Source organism: Erithacus rubecula (genome assembly GCF_903797595.1).
Source record: "Erithacus rubecula genome assembly, chromosome: 20".
Taxonomy (NCBI): Eukaryota; Metazoa; Chordata; class Aves; order Passeriformes; family Muscicapidae; genus Erithacus; species Erithacus rubecula.
Window position 1 is genome coordinate 3591873 of NC_136672.1, and position 23060 is coordinate 3614932.

The 23060-nt window shown below is 45.6% G+C and overlaps 1 protein-coding gene across 5 annotated transcripts in view; it reads left to right on the forward strand.

Annotated features, from left to right (window-relative positions):
• Nucleotides 1-623: 623 nt before the first annotated feature.
• Nucleotides 624-23060, forward strand: part of LOC306810643 (uncharacterized protein) — a 67786-nt gene continuing 45349 nt past the window's right edge. For 2 of the 5 annotated variants that reach the window (XR_013776497.1, XR_013776498.1), the window contains exons 1-3: nucleotides 624-746; nucleotides 2414-2574; nucleotides 3260-3302. Coding sequence is in view for 1 of the 5 variants with exons in the window: in XM_079323470.1 (XP_079179596.1) it covers nucleotides 2511-2574 (64 nt within the window). In the remaining 4 variants the exon portion in view is untranslated. Of the gene's footprint in view, nucleotides 747-2413; nucleotides 2575-3259; nucleotides 3303-4986; nucleotides 5130-23060 lie in introns of those variants that run through there. The other 3 variants (XR_013776499.1, XM_079323470.1, XR_013776500.1) reach the window with 2 other exon arrangements.

Sequence of the window (23060 nt, forward strand, 5' to 3'; positions counted from 1 at the left end):
GGTGAGAATAAAAAATAATTGTTCTGTGTTTCAAGGTCAAAGGTAGAGGCCATGTCATGGCAAAGGAATCTTACGGCTCTGTGATGAGATATGGAGTGTAAGGGAAGAGGGGAAAGGAGAGGCTCAGGCACTCTCCAGATAATTTCCCTGCTGTTACTTGTGTTGCATTTGCTGAGAGTTAAAATCTGCTTTGATAGTTTAATTTGCCTCCTTTCCACTCCAAGAAACCCCACCCAAAAAAAGAGAGAAGAAAGCAGCAGATCCTGTCCTCATCTGTACCCTGTGCTTACAGATCCAGGGAGCCCTTGCATGGGCAGGTAGTGCAGACTGGGGAGCAGATCCCAAACCCAGTCACTTCACATCACTGCTGCAGTACCTGGGGGACAGGGTGACTGCCAGGTACTTCCAGTCAGGCTCCTGGGAAGATTTTGGGAGTGTGATTGTTTTTTTCCATGCTTTACAACTGCAGATGTGCATTGATATCACTTATGTTGTTTGCATTTTTCTGTGGCACTAATGACTCAGACTCCAGAGGTGAAAGTGAAAATTGTAATTCCTTATGATGTTGGGTTATAGTAAATGTGGGAGGAGCCAGTGAAGTGACATTATCTTCGGAGGTCCAGTGATTTCTGCATTCCCTCTGGAAGAGGAGCTGAATAAACTGGGTTTTGGAAAGGCTGCACAGGCACTGGGAGAATGGAATGGAAGAGGCATGAAGGCTTCCTTGGACACAAATAGCTTCTGAGGTACTTTCGTCTTCTTTAGAGGGTCCTGTCTTCTACTCTGTTCCCTTACAAATTCTTGCTTTCTTATTTTGAAATAGACACTCAGAAATGGGCACTGAAATGTCTCTGGGAGGAGTGAAATTATCAGTGTGCTATACATTTTCTGCATGGGGAAGAACATGTGTTGCTGGTGCTGGTGATCTTTGTGCATAAATAACACCACATCTGTAGCCCAGAGTGGCACCTTCCAGAGAGCTCTGTGTGATCCACATGATTGTGTGAATGCAGAAACCCAACAGCTTCCTGTTGGTGTGTTTATGTAAAAGTGTGAGGGACCTCAGAAATAAAAGAATAAATGTATTAACAACATTTTCCTGTTCATGTAATTACTGAATTATTTTTTCCACGTTTGCTAAACTTCTTTTTTCTTCCTCATAGCTCCTTAGCATGTCTTGTTCATATCTTCTTTTCCAAAAGTGCCCTCCTGTCATGTTTGCAAATAAGGGAGAATTTGTCAGAAGGGTTGTGAGGAATCCCTGCAGCTCTCCTCCTGTCCAAGGAGAAGCTGCCACCCAAGCTGGAGCTGAGCATGCATTTCTCCAGATCTGAGCTGACCATGCATTTCTGCAGATCTGATCTGACCATGCATTTCTCCAGATCTGACCTGACCATGCATTTCTCCAGATCTGAGCTGACCATGCATTTCTCCAGATCTGAGCTGACCATGCATTTCTCCAGGTCCAACCTGACTAATGAACAATCCAGCCTCATTGCTCTGGGTTCGATTGAAGCAAAGCAGATTCAAAACACGAAGCATTATTAATTAATGATAGTGGCTTTAAAATAGAAGTTAAACCAGTTCAACTTCAGAAAACACTTAATTCTACTTAATGTACTTTGGGCAGTAAAAAAATGTTGCCAATATTTTATAATGGTTGCTGTGGAAAATGTTTTTCAGAGCAGGGGGAGGAAAGCCAAAGTGTGCTTCAAACTTATGATTTTTTGCAGAGATTTCTCATTTCATCCACAGTATCCTGCTGGTTGGTCTCTCTGCAATGGCTTGTTGGAGCTGTGGATACAAACTACAACAAATATAATTGAAAACTGACTTCTGGCTAAATCCAAGGATGCCCCTAAAAGAAATACCAAATTATTGTTTGTTCATTTGACTTGAACAGGTAGTTTTCATCAGATGACCTAAATTAAAAATAGAATTTGATGTGACAATAAATATTTCACCTTAGGCCAAGAGAAACATTGATGCAGTATAATCAATTTTCCTCAGTTAATTTTCTGGTGTGTTTTGGCAGTGACAGCAAATGCAGGTGTGATTTGCTGCTCCCACTGAGGGGTGTGTGCAGGGCCAGTGCCTGGAGGTGCCTGGAGGACGTGGGCACGGAGCCTGCTGCCCAGCAGGCTCAGGAGGGATTTCCCCTCCCTGCAGAAGGTCCTGGTGTGTCTTTGGCTGTGGCTGAGGCAGAGGTGCACAGGCTGTGAGTGTGGCCCTGGCAGCAGCCCTGGCAGGGTGCAGGAGCAGCTGAGCAGTGTGAGGCTGCTCTGCCTGGCTCCCATGGCCGTGCCTGGGCTGCAGCAGCTCTCTGGCATTTGCTCTGCCAGCTGTGATCTCTGTGTCTGCACCAAGAGAGCACAGACACTGGGTGCTGAGCACTGCCTGTCATTGCCCACAGGGAGAAGACTGAGGGAGGAGGCTGCTGAGCCTGGCCTGGCACTGTGGAGGATCTGGAGAGCCCCAGCCCTGCTGGACCTGAGCCCCCAAAGAGCCCCATGGACTCTCCCCACCTCCTGCCCTTGGGTTTGCTGCTGCTGGCTCTTGCTGCTCCCCATCCCAGTGAGTCTCTGGGTTTGAGCTCTGTGCTTTTCCCTGCACTTGCACAGCTCAGCTCCTCTGAACTGCTAGGGGAAAGCTCAGCTGGGCCCAGTTAAAACCAAGACCACAAACCCTCAGAGGAGGGAAGAGAAATGAAGGAGGTGAAGGTCAATGTGTTTGAGCTGTCACAGTCCCCTCTCCTGGGAGGGGTGACTGTTTGGGTGTGTCTGATGTCAGGTGAGGTGAGTCCTGTCCCAAAGGAGTGACTCTTTGCCAGGAGAGTCTGAGGGGGGACACCTGGGATGCTGCACCCAGAGTGGGCAATGGCAGCTCTGAGCTTCAGTGGCCTTGGGATGTGACAGGGTGTTGGAGGGACATGTGATGGGACAATGGCAATGAGTTTGGGGAGGAAAGAGGGCAAGAACAGATGATCTCAGCAAGAGAAACATCTTTCAACTTATTTCCCAAACTGGCAGCTTCCCAGTTAAAAAGACAGTGGAAGGAGTGGGGGAATTCTGTCATGTTTTGTACCCCAATAATGATCCTGGGAACTGGCCCCAATACTGTACAAAATTTGTCCATTGGTAGACAATATCTGCAAAGTCATGGTTGAGCTTGTCCCAAAATCCCATCCTGACTCTGACGCTAAACTTCCGGGTAGAAAATTGGTAGAAATTGGGTTTTTTTTCTCTGTTTTCTGATTTAGATATTGCCATGTCCATTGTTGGCCCTGATGAAGGGACAGAACAGTATTCTACAAAGGTGTCAGTCTACCTCTGTAATGACTGTAACAGCTGCACGTGCAAGCACTGGAATACCAGTTTTGAAAAGTTTAATATAATCGCTGATACACAAAATGAGATATTTTCAGATGGAATAATAGAGTTGGAGACCAATAAAACACACACCACTGTTTGCTTTGAGGAACATAATAACTGTCATGAAGGAATTTGTAGTGTCCTCTGGCAGAAGCCTGAGGGATCAGGAGTCTCGTGTGGCACCCTGAGTTCTGGAGGTATGTTGTGCTGGGAGCCTGGATATTAACTGATGAAAGCATATTTCTGGGTAGGAAACTGAACAGTTCTCTGTTTGGTCTGATAGGAAGGCTTATGAGTAAATAAACAAGATCAAATATTTTTTTCTGTGAAGAAAGTCATAAAGTAATTCACAAAAGAAAATTCAGTTATTTTAAATGAGACATTGCTTCAAACTACAGTAGGAGAGATTCAGATAAACACGTGTTACTCTGATTTATAAAGATATGTTTTATTTTAAGCTTTTTTGGCAACAGGAATGCTCCTGGTGAAATTCTGTGCCATGTTGCCATGTGTGTGTGTCACCTGCTTCAGCCAGAACTCACCCTGACCCAGGTCCAGCCTCAAGAGCTGCTCTGTGCTGCTCTTCTGTCCAATCCAATAAACACCCAGGAGCATCTTTCCAGCATCCTGACAGAACTGCCAAAATCAGGGATTCAAACACCTGTCAGTGCATGGAGCAAGTGGCTCCACGAGGGCAGCACTTCATCCTGGTGGCTCAGGTTGCAGGGTGTGACTTGGTTGAGCTCCATCCAAGTCAGTGACTTTTCAGTCTGTAGTTGGTTCTCTGAGGGCAGCTTTTATCCCCTCTCCTGTTGGAGTTAGAGCATCTTTTCTAATTTTGTTGCTGACAGAAGTAAACAAAGAAAAAGAGTTTTCCCCTTTGTATGCCTTTATTTAGCCTAACATTTACACTTGTATTTAATTTCTGGTAGCCATAAAATATTTCTCTGCTGTATTTGTGCTCTCCACTGCAAAATATCTACATGCTGTCACTGCTGTGTAAATCTTTGGTGACACTGAAACTTTGACAGTGAAATCTGGAGATTGCTGTAGACAGGGATGCCTGTACCCCTTGAGAGGGGAAGGTCTGGATGTACAGGTGAAGGTAGGAGGGAGTTTTGCAGATTCTCTGAGAAGAAGAATAAGCTCTCTAATGGCACAATGGGGTGCAGAGTTGGTAGGAGATGCACTCCAGGGTCTTAGAGATTTACTGAGCTCCTGAACTTGTTTGTTCCTCTTGTTTGGTTCCTGTGGTAAAAAGCAGCTGCAAAAATTTTTAAATAGATTTTTATTGGATAAAGGTAATTATGAGCTTTTTACAGATGTTTTGTTACTCTTAATTGCACATGAAGACTTTCTTACCTTTTTAAAGTATTTATATAATTGATTCCCTGAACAACTCATCAGCTTTAGTGAGAAAGAAATCTAATGACAGAGTTTGATTTGCACTGTTAGGGAATGAACCATCTCCAACTCGTAGGAATCAGAGCAATCTCCAACACTTTGTGCAACATGATCCACTTTTTAAATTTACAACACCATTAGCCCTTCACTGGAGGTCTTCTGTGGGATCCATAGTTACAATTGAAACTATTTTACCTTTCATCTTTCTCAGAAAATGGAAGTAGTGACATCAGTACTGAGAAGAAGACTATTTGCTGTGAAGCAGAGACAGATACCAGGAAATACAATTCTGACCTGAAGTGCTTCTACACTAAAGCATCCCGTCCAAAACTCTTCCCACTGCCAGCTGACATTCCTGGTGAGGGAATTCCAGGTAAATCTCTTCTTGTGTTTGTTTGCCTGTTGCATTAAGAGGGATTTGTCCAGAGAGCTTGATGTGAACAGACTTTTCCATGTGTGGGGAGATGTCCTGTACATTCATAACTTGAATCCACACATGCTGCACCATCCAGTCTCAGAGACTTTGCCTTGGCAAATGGATGTGTCCAGTCCTGGACAGAGATGTCTACAGGCTGAGGTTCCTGTAATTATCTAGTGACAGACACAGGGATGCAGAGGGAAGGGGGCACCTGATGGGTGTGCAGCAAGTTCCCAGCAATTGACCTTGTCTCTAGGTGCTGAATAAGAGTTTTCCTCCAGATTAAGAGGATATTTGTCAACTAAAGGTGACATTTACATGTTGAAATTTCTTTCATGGTAGAAACCTCGATCATCTTCCTTAGGTCATGGACAAAAAGGGTTTTAAAAGCCAGTCAAAGTGGATTTCCTTATTTGAACACTTCACCAATGATGGGTCTCACACTACTCTTTTTTATTTCAGATAAGATTGATGTTCAAAGATATCTGTAGTTGTGGGGTGGCAACGATTTGCTTTGAATATTGATAAAGTGAGCATTATGCCTGGTACCATCTGTAAGATATGATGAGACAGAGGCTCTTTGTTCTCTCATTCATCAGTTCCTTCTCCCTTTCTCAGATGGGGCCAGCTCCTTTGAGTCGTTTTCACGAGGCAGCTCATGGCTTGGCATTCCTGCTTGCTTCACTTGGATGCTCTGTTTTCTTCTCCTCTGCACGTAATCCTGAGGTTCCCACCAGCAAAACAAACAGCCCTGGCATGTGGATTGGCATCTTGTTTGCAGTCCTGTTTGTTGGGGTTGGCATAGGAGGGGGCATCGTGTATTACTGCTTGAGGCTGCGGCATGGGAAAATTTACTCAAAAGGTACTTTCTGGTCTGACAAATTGTGTGTTGTCTGTGGGTCCCACACCAGGAAGTGGAAAAAGTATAAAATGTTTTCCACCTGGATCTCATCTCCACTGTTCTGTTCATGCAGTTCTTCATGATCTTCACTGGGCTGACAGCTGGAATGAACTCTCCTCCCATGGCTGCTGTCACAGTGCCCATGGAGTGTCTCTGTTATACAATATAAGCCCAGCAGGAATTTCCTCACTCCTGCCTCTGACACAAGGGGGAAGCACTGGCAGGACCAAGAAATCACAGGGCTCAGCCTTCCCTTCATGGGATGCTGTTCCTGGGAGCAGTCCTAGACTGCAGCATTGCTGTGCAGCTTCCCTGGCACAGAGAGATGTGTCCCAGCCAGGACACTGAGGGACATTTGGGCATGAGCTGACAGGGCCTTCAGGAAAGTGCTTCCCTCTCTCAGTCCTGCCCACTACAGAGCCAGCTTTAATTTCATATTGTTATAAATGGCTATTGGATGTGTTCAATTTTGTTCAATTAATCAAACAACAAAGTTAAATTAGCAGTAATTTATTAATAATAGCAATTGTATATAAATAAATACAATGAAAATATATGACTTATATAAATTTGAGTAAATACAAAATTTAGCAGCAATTTAAGTACAATAGAGGTCCAATGGTTCGGTTGAATAAAGCATAAGCAAAACTGAACGGGGGTACGGGCAGGGCCATTCCTCACACACCATACCTAATCAGTCAAGCTAAAATCTCACTGATATACTGTTTAGTAATACATATTCATACAGAATTTTCTAGAAATCTCCTCATTCCTATTCCCAGAATCTATGTCACTCTGTTGTTTTGCCATGCGTCACCAGTGGTCGGGGTCTTTTCTCCTTTTTTCCCATGAAGGTTCTGGGTCTTCCTCAGTCTTCACTGTGTTACCTCTCAGGTAGCGCAGGTGCACTGAGCTTAGAGTTATATAATTAAATATATGTCCCCAAAACAGGCCTTAGTCCAGTTTCCAATGCTTTGGAATCGTCCCAATTTAGACCAGTTCAAGGTCGAAAACATATTTCTAGATGGTGTTCTTAGACCTATACCCTTCCCATTCTGCCTCCCACAAAACATCTGGAGGATTATTTTTTTCTGCTTTTTAAACTACTCCCTTTATCTCTTTTTGCTTTATAGCAATTAAATACAATTTTGATTGATTATATTGTGACAATTTTGCCAATATTGTTACAATTTAATTAGCACTAATCACATGTATAACAGTATTTTAGACAATTTCCCTAAATGCATCCAAGAAGGAAGTTTATTTTGCAAAGCAATTTGCATGGAGAGAGGTGGGTGGGCTCTGTGGAGACTTGTACAGACACTTCTTGAGCCTGCCATAACGCTTTCCCCCTCCATCCTGTGTCCATGGGCTCCAGTGTTTTTGGCACCTTGTGTATGCCTGAGGCTGAGACTCCTCTCAGTTACTGAGCTGCTCCATCCCCTAGAAACTGATGCTAGTTGTTTTTTTTGTGAGAGTCAAAGGATTAAATTTCCAAGCGTGAATTTGCTTCAAGAGGACTTGCACAAGTGCTTGCAAAGGCACAGAAAACCAGCGTCACTGTTGTTGTTACATCAATAGATGAATGGATATATTGGTGTGAGGGGTAAGGAATTTCCCAGTGATCCTGTCCTGAGATCCTGCCCTGAGGTGCAACATCCAGTGATGTCTCAGGTCTGTTCCAGAGCCCCTCTGAGACAGAGGGTGATGGATCACAGCTCCAGGGCAGGGTCACAGCCCCAGGGCAGAATCACAGCAGAGCCTTGAACCCAGGTTCATGGCTGTGAAGCTGCTCCCTGTGTGGTGCAAGGGGTGGCCCAGTAGCACACGGGAGAGGGGGAATTCCTGGAGGACTTCACAAATACTGGCGTTTTGTTTATTATTCTAACTGGAATCTACCAATTTCTTTTGTAGTCTCACAGATTTTTTTTTTTTTTTTTTTTCAATTCTGCAGCTTGTAGCCAAGGCAAAAAGGCTCCTGAAGGAGAAAATTTGTACATGGTTGACTACCATCTCCAATGGATAAAACCTCTATGCCAGCAGCATAGTCCTCCTCCTTTCTCTTAGGATGCACACCTATGTGAACAGAGACTGATTTTCCATGAAAACTTATGCTTTTGAACTCACAAACAGTTGTGTTTTCACGAATGCACCTTCACCACATCCACACCTTCCCCAAGCACTGTGACTCTTGTCCAGCTCCAGGCCTTTGTGAGCAGCAGGAGCAGCACCAGGAGCCCCCATCCTCTGCTGGTGCTTGGCTGCAGGCAGCAGGCACCCCAGGCTGTGTGGCTGGCTCAGCAGCACAGGCTGAAACCAGCTGAATTCTCTCTGTGACTGAAAGTGTGAACTGCTCTGAAATGCTTCCCAAGCCCTCTGCATGGCTTTCACTTGGTAATGCCAGAGCAGCACCCAGGTGTCTGCATTATTTTAATTCTCAGGTCATCTCTGGATTCACCAAAGCCTTTTGCAGAGCTGGCTGCTGGTTGAACTGGAAGGGTTTGTTTTTCTGTAGAGATATTTGATTCTGCCCCACCTGCAGTCTGAGGACGTGTCTGTGTGTTTGTTCCTGTGCAGGGCTCAGGGCTGTGTCCAGCTCCCTCAGCAATGGCATTGGGTCACAGAGGCCTTGGCCTCCCCCCAGGCTGACCAGAACAATCATGCTGCCAAATCAGGCAATTTTAGTGTGTGATGAATCCAGCCTCTCAGGGATTCTATTGGTTCTTGGTATCTTTAAATCATTCCCCATTCCCACTTGATTTGAATAAACCCTCAGCTTTTGCATTGGATCAAATTTAGTATCAGGCTGCTGAGTGAACAATCAGTGGCAGCACAAGTGGAAAAGCAAATCCCTGATGCAATGTGAATGTTTGCTGAATCATTTTTCCATGGTTTAGTTCCCTGTGAATCTGTAGCTGGAACTTCCAGCAGGAAATCGCAGAAGAAGTAGGACATTGTTTTCGTCTTGAAATTTGCTACAGTTAAATTGAAACTGAAAGATGATTAATATAAACGGTCCAGATAATTTTAATAATTAATTTTTAGAGAGATAAAAAAGCCTCTGTGTGTAAATTTGCCTTTTATTTGGCAAAGGAAATAATTGCTTTTATGAGTTGGAGACCATTTTTTTTTTTCCTGGTCATGGCTTTACACTCTTAACTCAGTTCTCGGGTGATTTGATGCCAATTTTCAGTTTTACTGGGGTGGAATGCAATCAAGTGTTCCTTAAGGGTTTACAATTCAGGTATTCCAATGCTAGATATTTACTGAGTTGGTGATATTGATGATCCAGTTGTCAGGTGTACTTTATCGTGAGGAGTGTAGTTATTAATCAATAAATCAGATGTAAGGTTTCCTGTAGAAAGGCCAGACTATGAATGAACAAAGAAATAGAAGGAGAAAGACTTTTGCTCTGTTTGTAGAATCTAACCCCAACTGCATTTCTATATTTTTCCTCTCAACAAAACTGCAGGAATCTTTGGGCAGAGTAGAGCTGTGTAAGGGGAGCGAGTGACGCATCAGCCGGAGCTGCGCTCACTTTGCCACTGCGGCCCCTCGCTGAGTGGGGCACACTCTGGGAGCAATTGACCTGAGGTGTGGCTGGAGCAATTGCTCTGTGGCCTATTTTGGCTGTCAGTCTGAGCTCTGAGGGGGCAAGGAAAAGGCGGGGTAGTTCTACTGCATAGAATCAAAGAGGATTTATTACTGTGGGGAATTCATGGGCAGGAGACAAAAACACAAGGGTGCAACAGTTGAAATATGGGGGAGGTTCAGGGGGAGGATGCAAATCAGCAGCAAATTGGAGAAATTCTGGGGAGGGATAAAAGACAGGGTTCACTAAAGCATTGTCCAATGAGGGAGGTAGGGGTGGAAATTGGTTCCCATGGACTAATGAAATATCCAGTTTTATGCAAATCCTGAAGTTGAATTTCAAGCAGGGGGTTGACACATAGTGGGATTGAGAGGAAATTCAAGATAGATTGGTGGGGTGGGTTGGAGGGTATAATTTGGACCAAACCATTAACTTGGGAGAACATACTGTTAACGAGAAACACACTGCAACATCTCTTTGTTTTCTATTTTAGAAGGAGAGTTGTGGTGCTGAGGATTAGTTTCTGATTTGGGTTACATGTTTCTCCACCAGGACTGCTGTGTGGATAGTGCTACATGCTTATTTTCTTTGGTGGAAGAGATGGTGTCTTGGATAGTCTTTAAGACAACTTTCTTTTGAATGGAAAAGACAATTAGAATGAGAAACGCAACTAAGAAAATCAACAGAATGGTCCTGACAATAGAAGCTAGCCATCCTGTTAGTCCCCATACTTTTAAAGATGGAACTCAACCAGTCCTCAGTTTCTTGTTTTATGAATTGTTTCATTTTATTGGTGGAAGTGTGGACGCTTCTGCTTTTGGATGTTAAATTAAGGAAACAGAGATATTCAAAACCTTCACACCCATGGCCATGTGCAAGAAGCAAAAATTCAATGGCAGCACGATTCTGTAAGGTTGCTTTCCTGGTAATTTCCATGTCTTCTAGGACGTCATTGAGAGTGGCTGATGTTAAATTTGCTTCTTTGGCAACCCAGCATTCTAATTGGCTCAATTCACTTTGAGCTTTTGCTGAGGTATGGATTTGGGTCTGTGTGGCTTGACCCACTTTTGAGGGACCATTCTCAACCTGGAGGGCATGGACACACAACCCCAGGTGATTGACTTTAATGGGACCTCTACTTTTCTTGTCTAGAATTTTTTACTAAAACTGGGGGGTGTTCTTTCAATTTTAGTTGTGTGTTAATTGTTGAAATGCTGGACAACAGGTTTAAGTGTTCAAATGAACAGTCAAAAAAATTTATGGTAAACAAGGCCTTACAGAACTTAATTTGTGGTGGATTGCTGGTGGCATTTCTCTGCTGCTGCTGTAGGACACTCTTGAGTGACTGATGTATTTGCTCAATGATGGCTTGACCTGTGGGGGAGTAGTGGATACCTCTTTTATATTTCACTCCCCATTTCTTCAAGAACTCTTGGAATGCCTCGGAGGTGTATATGGGACCATTATTCTTTAATTCTTTTAGGGATTCCCAACACATAGAAGGCTTGCACTAGGTGTTTTTGTGCATCTGTGGCCTTCTCCCCTGTGTGGGCAGAAGCATAGATGGCTCTGAAGAAAGTATCTACTGAAACATGGACATACTTCATCCTGCTGAACTGTGGGACATGAGTCACATCCATTTGCCACACCTCACAGCTGTTGAGGCCTCTTGGATTTACACTGGCACTCAAGATTGTTGCTGTGTACCTTTGGAAACTAGGAGTTGTAGCTAGGATGGCTTTGGCCTGATCCTGCGTGAAATGGAATGGGTATACCAGGCCAGGTACATGTTGATGGAATTGTTGATGGCTCAACTTTTCCTGCTGAAAGATGTCTGGCAGGTTGACCATCTCAGCCACCATCTCAGCCAGGGTGGCCAGGGCATCTGCTTTCCTGTTCCCCTCCACGATGAAACCTGGCAGGTCAGTGTGTGATCTCACATATATTACCTAGAAAGGTTGCTCTTGGTGGGAAACAAGATAAATTAATCTCAAGATCAATCGAAAGAGGTTGGGAATAGAGACTTCCTTTAAAACAGCATTCTCAGCTCTAGATACTACCCCTGCTACACAAGCTGAATGGTAACTAAATTAAAAGGTTCATAAAAACTCTTGAAGGCTCTGATGACTGTGACTAACTCAGCAATTTGAGGGGAGCCCCCAACTTCTGTAGCATCTGTCTCCCATTGCTGAGTTTGAGGATCCTTCCAGGTCATCACTGACTTGTGGGATGCTCCAGATGCATCTGTGGAAACTGTCAGAGCATTGAGTCACTTCCGACTTTGTGCTTTCCTTGGGGACTAATTTGAATGCCAAATTAAATGATTTATGCCCAGGATTGTGAATTGAAATTTGTCCTGGGTAGTTATCTAGAGCAAATTGGGGTGTCTCATTTTCCCAAAGCTACTGGTCTAGAACGTCTTTAGTCAACTTACCTGAAGTTTGGGTAAGTGGTAGATGGATGCATGTGAAGTCACACCCTGCCAGTTCTCGTATTCTTGCCCTCTCCTTCCGAGTCAATTGAGCCATCAACTCTTGTGGCCTTGGTGATGCTTTTGGACTGCCAGTGACTGAGGAATACCCACTCTATAATTAAAAGTGGATCCTTCTGACCCTGGTCCCACTGGAGAATCAGGCCCTGATAACAAAGACCAGGGAATTCCAAAGGCTAGTGGTTGCCTTTTGCTAACCGTTCCTCCACAAGTTCATGCAGCCCCTTCAATTTTTGTTTATTCAACAGCCACTGACTTACCCAGACTAGGTGGTCAGTTTTTCAGTCAGCTTCTAGGCAGAGTGCTCATCATCGTCCACTACAAAGGATCCCAAGAGGTTTTTGGGATTGCAATTTTCACTCCCCAATTGGAAAAGACGTCTCTCCCTCACAAGTCAACCTTATATGAATGGGTGCAAACTGGCCAATTGCCCATCTGGCCCTTCAACTGGGACGATGTTCTTCGATCGTTTGGCTGCTCAGGTACCCCCAATGCCCTGTACTTCACCTGTCATGGGTTGCAATTCCCAGTGTGATCGTCATCTGGTGGTGGGGATGAGCATCACATCTGCCCGTGTCCAGCACTGCACTGAGGTGAAGATAACCTTCACCTCTCTGGACCCACACTCTGTCCAATGCTTGTCTTCTCCAAGGATATCTGCTCAGTAGACATCTGGTGAAGAATCATCCACTGGCAGTTCATTTGGCGTCGGAAATGCCTGGGCAATGATTTGGCCCTCTGGCATAAAGAAAGGTGAGTGGACACAACGCACCATGAGAACAAGTGTCTCTGGCTCTGATGTTATGATTGATAGAGAGATTTCAATCTTGCTTAGTGTCCCTGATAACAACATACTTACAGTCCAGTCCTGGAAATAAGTCCTTGTTGAGTGGGGCAGCTGGCATGACTCTCCAATGGTTTGTATTGAAGTGTATGTTTCATCTCATGACTAGCTTAAAAGGAGCTTGTGGCTTCCAATCTCTCTGGGTCCCAATTCTGACCTGCTTCATTTCTTTCTGCACACAAAGCAGGCCTGTGCTCCCTGCCTGGTTTTTTGGAAGTGGTTGTCCCCCTCCCCCCTGTGATTTTACTGGTTTATTTTGCAGTAGTTGTATTTTTGGGCAAACTTTTGCTATGTGTCCTTCCCACCCACAGTTAAAACACAGAAAAGGCTGTTGGTGTATTTTTTGAGAAGCAGCAGCAGCTGTTCTCTGTACTTTTTCTCATTTTCCTTGAGGCTCTGGGATGGTGGCTCTCTTAGTGCAGATATCGATGATCAAGTTGAGAGTTGGGGGCGGGACAACAACTGGAAGATGAGGTGCTGTTTACAGGTGACATCATGGAAAGAGATGATGTCATGGGAATGTGAGGAGGAGCTGGTGGAAGAGAAGGGGAGGAATGTGGAGAGGTGGAGTTTGGGGACAGGGAGGAGAAGGAGGGGAAGGACATGGGCAGGGGTGGGCTCAGTGGATAAGAAGGGATTGGGAGGAGCAGTCGCTCTCCTGCGCAAATTCTGATTTGCCTCGCACAGACCTCCTGGTGCAGGAGACCAGGGTTTTGGATCAGGGGATGAGGGAGCTGGGGGCCTTAGTTCAAGCTTTTCCTCTAATTACCATTCCTCAAATAATACGGGCTGTATTAGCATAAATAATGAGAAGAATTCAGCAATTTAGGCATCCTTTTTATTTGTTAACTCTGTTAATTTGCTTCCAACTATGTCCCAAAAGGGAATGGTTGGTATTTCCTTGGCAATACCCTTGGGAAGCAGAGGAAAAACCATGGAACAAATTGTTTTAACAACTGTTGGGGGTTGAGTGTTTTTCTACTACTGTGTCAATTGAAAGAAGTTTTCCCATTATCATGCCAATGGAGCTGGCAGGGTTACACCCAGGGTCACTGATGAGTCTAGACAAAAGAGGTCAATTGTCGTGGCTCTAGGAGGGGCCTCTGAGGCTTCCGGGAGGGGACTTGTGTTTCCGGCGATCTTGGATGAGAACGGCCGGATCTTCAGCCCACGCGGCCGGAGCACAGCGGAGCCAGACCCTCTGTGATCACCTGCCCTGCATCTGCCCCGTTCCAGCCTCCTGCCTCTGCGGACACAGCTGATCACCCGGACACAAATGGTGAGTGAGGAGCCGCCGCTCCAGCCCGTTCCCACCTGAGACCGACGTGGCCACTGCCGCCCCCTCCCTGCTGTGCCCCCCAACCCTGCCCCTCGACAGATCCGGACTGGGACTAAGCACAGAGACAGCGTGCTTCCATCTAAAAGGACTGACACCGAGTTATCTATTCTGTTCTGTGAGCAATTTCAACAACTGCTGTTGTTTTCTGCTTGTACGGTTAGATATATTAGTAAAAGAGCTGTTATTCCACCCCTTATCTCTGCCTCAGAGTCCTTGATTCAAACAATTATAATACTTGGGGGGAGTGGAACCAAAGTCTCTGTTTCAAAGGGAAACTTCTGCCCTTACTTGCAGACACCTGTCCTTTCAAACCAGGACAAAAACCACTGTGAAAACTTTCTATTCCCATCCTCCAGGATACCCACAATGAGGAAATAAATTCCCCTCTGCTCTGCTGACAGTTTTGCACCCATTGGCACAACAAAATCCTCCCTCCACTGCCGCATAAAGAAACAGGAAATTGAAGATAAGAGTCCATGGCCAGTTTAAGGGACAGAGAGTATTCTGCAACCAACTCTCATGGCCTGTAAATTTGTGAGCCTGTCCTGCAGGGGCAATGCACTGTTCCCTCTACTTGGAGCACCCTCAGCCCAATTTGGGGGTTGTCACTCTTCTTTCTGGTCCCTGGACAGTGGCTGCAGCAAAAATCCTCCTTCAGGGAAGTGTTCCTCGGGTGCCAGAGGTTATTAGTTCCTCCCCCCAAAAGAGCTGCTGGACAAAGCCAGTCGACTGCACTCAGAGGCAGCTGATGGCTACAGATTTTTGGATTATAATCCACAGTTCATGCATGGAGTCCGCTCACCATGGCCCCAACGTTGGGCGCCAACTGACGCATCAGCCAGAGCTGCACTCACTTTGCCAGAATAGCCCCATGCCGAGAGTGGGTCACACTCTGGGAACAGATGACCTGAGGTGTGGCTGGAGCAATTACACTACAGCCTTTTTTGGCAGTCAGTCTGCACTCTGAGGAGGCAAGGAGGAGGGGGAGGTCTTTTGCATAGGATAAAAGGGGGGAATTTCTCACAGGCACTTTTATGTCAGTGTGCAGATGCTTTGGTGTCGGAGAAATGCTGCTCTCTTTGATGTTTGAGTACCTGAGTGTCTTGGGTTGCAATACAGAAATTGATTCAAAGTTTGTATCCGATCGCCATCTGTTAAAATCAGGTGGGGCAGTGATCTTTATCTTTTCCACAGCCCACCCTCCCTCCAGGAAGATATCTGCTGCTGTGCCATTGAGTTCCACTGTATGACTGTTAAATTACATCATCCCATGGCCGATGCTCCAGCCAGGGGAGGAGCCAAGCTTTTCCTACATAGATAAAACCTGAGATTTGGAACAGTAAAACAGCCTTTTCCACTGGATTCCAGAGGAAAGCCAGACCTTTCCACATTATCCCTGGACTTTCAGAGGAAACTGCACCTTCTCCAGGAGCACTGCTCCAGCTGAACCACATCTGCCACTGCAGGAGGATGCAGCCACCATTGAATGGGACTGTGCCAACACCCTGACTGACTGATGGGTGTCAGCTTGGATTCTGACTCTGGCAGTGTTTTGGGATTGTTCTTTGTAATATTTCATTTCTCTTTTGATTTTTTCCTAGTAAAGAACTGTTATTCCTAATTCCCATATCTTTGCCTGAGAGCCCCTTAATTTCAAATAATAATAATTTGGAGGGAAGGGGTTTACATTTTCCATCTCACAGAGAGGCTTCTGCCTTTCTTAGAAGACACCAGTTTGAAACACTGAGGTGTCTGAGCAAGTTAGGCCTCTAAGTAAGTTTAATACAAGTGTGGTTAAGAGGTATTATACTGCTAAATTATTAAGATGTATCATATATGCTAGGTTAAATGATTTTAAGTGTTATTTCTTTGCTAAATGGTTACATTGAAGGTATAATTTCTGTTAATGTTCAGCATTAAGGTATTAGGTCATATTCCTTTTTATCCTTGCCCTCACTGTGTCCTTTTGTCACATGCAGCCAAACACACACACAGTTCTCTGTTCATTTCTGCTTTGATTTACTGGATTTTGTTTGTTGCTTGTTTTTTTCCTCAATCAGTCTTAACCATCAAGTCAGAAGTAGAGTGAACCTTGCTGGCAAACACTGTTGTGCTGGTGCTTAATATCAAATCTGGATTGTACTGATCCTCTTGCTGGTGATGTTTTAAGAGATCTCAAACACTTTGAGTAGATTTTTGTCATTTGATCCTTTTTTTTTTTTTTGTTTAGGCTTAGGCGGGTGTCTTCACTTTCCCAATCTGCATCCACCGCGGAGGAAGAAAACCTGCAAATTATGACTTCCTCCCATCCCCACAGTCCCTCCAGTGCCGTGTTATAGGTTATTCTGCACACTTGGGGTACTACTTTTGAAGGCAGGCTGCTGAAAGACAAAATTCTCTTCATTTCTTTTTTTATTAAATGCCTATGTTTATATTTCCAGTCCCAAAACAGACAGCCCCATTCTCTTGAGGCAAAAGATCCTTTTCACAAGCACTTTAACATCCCCAAGTATTTTTCACAGTTTAAAGGAATTTCAGTGTAGTCACAGTCCCCTCATAGCCCACAAAAATGGTTTCCAGCAACTTATCAGTGGCATCCCTTCAATCTCTTCCCAACTGGAAGCTTAATCTTCCTTTGGCTGACTTCAGCAGACTCTTTGTTTTATTCCTCTCAGGCAGGGGAGCTCAGGAAATCTAGAATATCTTTACACCGCATAGTCAGCTGAGGTCTCTCCTCTCAGAACAGGGGGGAAGGGAGAGGGCTTTGATGGCTCCCCCATCCCCTGCCTGGCCGTGCTGCATGGAGAAGAAAGATGGGCCAGGCCGGGGCGGGGGCCTGGGGGCCAAGGGCTATGCTTGAGCTGCGGGGCTGAGTCAGGGCCAGGGCCGAGGGTGGAGCTCAAGCTGGGGGGCTGATCTGGAGCCGTGACTGGGGGCCGAGGGTCGAGTTCAAGATGGGGGGATGATCTGGGGCCAGGGGCTGAGGGCCGAGCTCAAGCTGTGGGGCTGAGCTGGGGCCGGGGGCTGGGGTTTGAGCTCAAGCTGTGGGGCTCAGCTGGGGCTGGGGGTCAATCCAGGGCCCCGCCAAGCTGGGGCCTAGGCCCCGGCCAGAGCCCACCTCACCTCTGTGGAGGCCGGAACTCAAAAGAGCCCGAATTAACTTTACCAATATGATTTATGTACGCAAAATAACTTTTTCATTGGTTGCTTAGTTTGTCAGCTGCTAAATTAGATCTCTGGTTGGTCCCCTCAGCCCACAGGGGAAGCTCCCAGAGAGGGGACAGCCCCCCTGTCTCTGGGCCCTGTGCTCGTCCCTCAGGCGGCTCCCTGCCCTTCCTCCATGGGAAACCAGCACATCCCATTTCAATCACATTTCTTATTCTTAGGTGAAACAAGTGAACAGTCAAGAGAACGTCTGTCAGTGCTTGGGAAGAAGACTCTAACAACTTGCTCAATGAATGCTTCAGAAAATGAACCTTTAATTATTTTTTTTTTCGGTGGTCCCTTTGGCAAAGATGTGGAGTTAGTAAATCACCATTGCTGTTTCCATGAATTCCTGGATTCCTGTGCAGTGAGTTCAGGGGTTCTGCTGAGCCCCTCCCAGCTGCCAAGGCTCTGCTCTTGCTCAGAGCAGCCAAGGATGCAGAGAGCTCTGCCAGCACCAGCACAGGCACTGCCAGTTTCCCTGAGGAGATCCCTGGGATGGGGCTGGGGTGCAGCAGTGCCTGCACAGGGCTCCCTCCTTGTTCTGCAAGAGCAGGGGTTCAGCTCTCCAACAGGGAGTGCAGTGCATTGCCTTTCCCCAGTTCCTGGCTGTCCTTTGAGAGCACTTGCAGTGAAGAACCAGGATCAGCAGGTGATGCCCCAGAGAAACAGGGCAGGTCTGGATTCGTGGGGCAAGGGCTGTTGTCTCCTACCTGGGGTGCTGTGCTGAGGAACCTTGGACTGGGGTTGCATGACTCCTGTCACTGTCACAGCCCTGGTGCCTGCTGTGACAGGGGAGTGGCACTGGTGTTTTTTCTCTTATCTGCACGTCAGAGGATTTCTGGCACCCTGTGCTCGAAGATGACATCAAGCACTGAGATTCTGTTGGTTTCTTCAGGAATCTGATTGAGCTGGAGACTGCCCTGTCAGGCATGTATTTCCTTTTCTAAGAGCAAGTTGATTTTCCAGGAGGAGTCCCAGGTTGTTTCAGATGACAGGGAATGTGCAGTGAGTGATGGGTCAGCTCAGGGTGAACTCAGCAGCTCAGCCCATAGAATGTCTGCTCCCATGGGCTGCTTTTAGTCCCTGTGAATCTGCATCAATTCCTGTTCTTGTGAGTGGCACAGGTTTGTTTGGAAGAGAAGCTGCCTGTGAAGATCCTGTTAAAAAGGCTGTGCTGAGACCAGGGTGGAAGAGAGTGGTGTGGTGAAATGGTGACCTGTGGCGTGGGAGGAAACATTCCTACTCAAAGATCCTGCTACAGTTTATGTCAGCCCAGGGATGGGACTGCTGCTTTTGAGTGGGTGGGGGACAGCTTGCATTGGGGGACAATAAAATAAAAAATAAATAATTATTCTGTGTTTCAAAGGTAGAGGCCAAAGGCAGAGTCCAAGTCAATGCAAAGAAATTTTATGGCTCTGTGGAGAGATATGAAGTTATAAGGAAGAAGGGAAAGGAGAGGGTCAGGCATTCTCCAGATCACTTCCCTGTTGCAACCTTGTGCTGCATTTGCTGGGAATTAAAATCTGCTTTGATAGTATGATTTGCCTCCTTGTAACCCTAAGAAACCCCAACCTAAAAAAGAGAGAAGAAATCAGCAGATCCTGTCCTTGTCTCTACCCTGTGCTTTCAGACCCCGAACTTCCCACAGATCCAGGGAGCCCTTGCATGGGCAGGCAGTGCCAGACTGGAGAGCAGATCCCAAACCCAGACACTTCACATCACTGCTGCAGTACATGGGGGACAGGGTGACTGCCAGGTACTTCCAAGCAGGCTACTGGGAAGTTTCTGGGAGTGTGATTGGTTTTTTTCCTGTGCTTAACAACTGCAGTTGTGCTGTTACAGGACTTTATCTTGTTTGCACTGTTCTGTGGCACTGCTGACTCGCACTCCAGAGGTGAAAGCGAAAATTACAGTTCCTTGTGGCATTGTGTTATATTAAATGTGGGAGGAGCAAGGAAGGGCTTTTTCCCCTGAGATCCCATTGACTTCTGCATTCCCTCAGGAGGAGGAGCTGAATAAACTGGATTTTGGAAATGCTGCACAGGCACTGGGAGAAGGGAATGGAAGAAGCATCAAGGGTTCATTTGACACCAACAGCTTCTGAGGTACTGTCGTCTTCTTTAGAGGGTCCTGTCCTCTACCCTCTTCCCTTCAAATTTTTGCTTTCTTGTTTTGAAGTAGACACTCAGAAACTGGCACTGAAGTGTCTGTTGCAGGAGTGAAATTGTCAGTGTGTTGTATATTTTCTGCATGGAGAAGGACATGTGTTATTGGTGCTGGTGATCTTTGTGCATAAATAACATCACATCTGTAGCCCACAGTGGCACCTTCCAGAGAGCTCTGTGTGATCCCACATAATTGTGTGAATACAGAAACCCAACAGCTTCCTGATGGTGTGTTTATATAAAAGTGTGAGTGACCTCAGAAATAATAGAATAAATATATTAACAGCATTTTCCTGTTCATGTAATTACTGACTTATATTTTCCCACATCCACTAAGCTTCTCTTTCTTCCTCAGAGTTCCTTAGCATGTCTTGCTACTGTCTTCTTTTCAAAAAGTGCCATCCTGTCATGTTTGCAAATAAGGGAGAATTTGTCAGAAGGGCTGAAGGAGAAATCCCTGCAGCTCTCCTCCTTTCCAAGGAGAAGCTGCCACCCAAGCTGGAGCTGAGCATGCATTTCTCCAGATCTGAGCTGACCATGCATTTGTCCAGGTCCAACCTGACTAATGAACAATCCAGCCTCATTGCTCTGGGTTAGATTGAAGCACAGCACAATCAAAACATGAATCATTACCAGTTAAGGATAGTAGTTTTAAAGTAGAAGAAGTTAAACCAGTGATTTATAAAATTTTTTTCAGAGCAGGTGGAGGAAAGCTGAACTGTGTTTCACATGTAGGATTTTATGCAGGGATTTCTAAGCTCAGCCACAATGTCCTGCTGATTGCTCCCTCTGCAGTACCTTGTATTACACTCACTCAGAATTGAGCTGCTTTATCCCCTCGCATGATTTTTTTTTTTTTTTTTTTTTTTTTTTTTTGCGAAGGCTTGTTGAGAGTTGTATACAGCAAACCAGTCAGGGAAAAGTGATAAAGAAAGTGATACCAAAATTATCTTACAGAAATACTTTTCTTTTTCTGGAAAAGTATAAAATAAAATCTGTAGGACCTTTAGAAGTTCCTTGAGTTTTATTCTCTTGCTGCCTTACTTTCTTCAGTAGTATTATTTTCTCCAAATTTACTGCAACTTCAGCCTTCTCCATGGGACCCTCAGGGTGTCAGATAAATGTTTTACAGATTGTGGTGTCTTGTTCCACCACAATTGTTCTGACCATAAACCCACAGATTAAATTCCTTCTAATATGGAGCCCAGGGTAAGTGGCTGGAAGAGAGAAAAAGGGTGAGAAAATGCAGTGTTTGCGGACCCCTTCGAAGAAATAAGTTCTCTTTGGATCTTTTGCATCAAGGTCTCAGAGTCGTTCTGCTGGCTTGGTAACTGTATTCATACAAGGAATTTCAAAGCCATCCGGACTTGTAGCTGAAGGCTAGAGAAACCCCATCTAGCCCTTACAGTTACAAGGGAGAACAGAGATTTGGTGGACAGTGTTCTGGCTGTTGAAAAGGAAGAGAAGAGGGGGAAGAAGGAGGGAATGTCACCAGAGAGAAGTGGAAGGGAAATGTCCTTTGACCAGAATGAGGAGAGAGAGGGGCAAGGAGACCACAGAGAGAGAACCAAATGAATGAGGATACAAGGTACAGACCACAGGCTGAAAGCTACTGGGGAAAACCCAAATCTTAACCTCTGGGCAAATAACTGCAACTTTTTGCTGCAGCTGTTCTGTGAAGCAAACTTGCCCTGGGGTATAAATCCTCTGGAGGCATTTAAATGACAAAAGGAGGTGGCACTTAGGGACATGATCTGAGTGCTGGATTTGGCAATGCTGTGTTAACAGCTGGACTCAATGGTCTTGAGGGTCTTTTCAAAACTCATGATTCTGTGATTCCAAGATTGATGTCAACCCCTTGGGACTCTGCTCATCTGCAGGGTAGGAGGGGCAGGCATTGTTAACTGTGGTTTGGGAATCAGGAAATGGGATAAAGTTATACGTGAAATATGAATGATCAGCAAAAAAATAATCAAAAAGACAGGATCAATATTTTTATGTGTGGGAAGAGGATGAGATTGTTGTTAATACTTGGTGGAGCCAAGTATTAACAAATTCTTTCAGGACTGTCCAGGTGAGCAGGAGCTGTGTGCATAAAGCAAATGGTTTCCTCATGGAGAGGTGGAAGAGCACAGATCACTGCTTGGAGGGTGTGTATGGAGCAGTGCCAGGGACTTGGCTCTGCCCAGCATTCACAGCATCACTGGGTTGGAAGAGACCTCCAAGATCATCAAGTCCAACCCATGCCTAACACCTGAACTAAACCATGGCACTGAGTGCCACATCCAGGGACGGTGACTCCACCATCTCCCCAGGCAGACCATTCCAGTAAGAACAATAATACAACTTTCCACAAAACACTCTTTCATAATATGCCACCTGTATTTCCCTTGGTGCAGTTAAGACTTTGTCCTCTTGTTCTGTCAGCGCTGCCTGGTGAGAGACCAACCCCCACCTGACTACAGCCAGCTTTCAGGGAGCTGTACAGAGTGATAAGGTCACCCCTGAGTCTCCTTTCCTCCAGGCTGAAGAAGCCCAGCTCCCTCAGCTGTTCCTCACAGGGTTTGTGTTCCCAGCCCCACACCAGCCCTGTTCCTCCTCTGGACACACCTGAGCCCCTCAACGTCCTCCCTGAACTGAGGGACAGAACTGGACACAGCTCTCAAGGTGTGGCCTCACCAGTGCTGAGTACAGGGGAAAAATGAGCTCCCTGTTCCTGATGGCCACACCATTCCTGACCCAGGTCATGGCCATTGGCTTTGGCCACCAGGGCACACTGTTGGCTCATGTCCATCTGTGCCCCAGGTCTCTTTCTGCCTGGGCACTGTCCAGCCACTCTGTCCCTAGCCTGTAACGTAGCAAGGGGATATTGTGGCCAAAATTCCCTGGATGTGTCGAGAGCCTGAGCTGTGCCAGGTTTTAGTGTGTAGGAAATTGTGCAGCTGGTCTCTAGCACTGCACTGTTGGCAGCCTGAATGGGTGTGTCCTGTGGGTTGTGATCTCCTGGGTCACCCGTTTCTGGGAAATGGGGTGGAATTCTCTGCAGAACTATGTAAGCTATAGATAATAATTAACTTCTGTGATATAACTAATTGGGAAACTTCCTCAAAGTACTTTGGAATTAGTGACAGCAAAAGAGTTGTTTTAATGAGAGCTGTTGATGAAAAGCTGCCATGAATAAAGCAGTTTGTGTTATCCAGAGCTGATCTGGTGAGGAAAGTTAGGCGAATTTCCTTTTTTTTTTTTTTTTTTTTTTTTGCAATAAATTCACTGAAACATGCAACACAAAGCCTTGACAGTTTTATTTAAATGGTTGAAAAATAACATC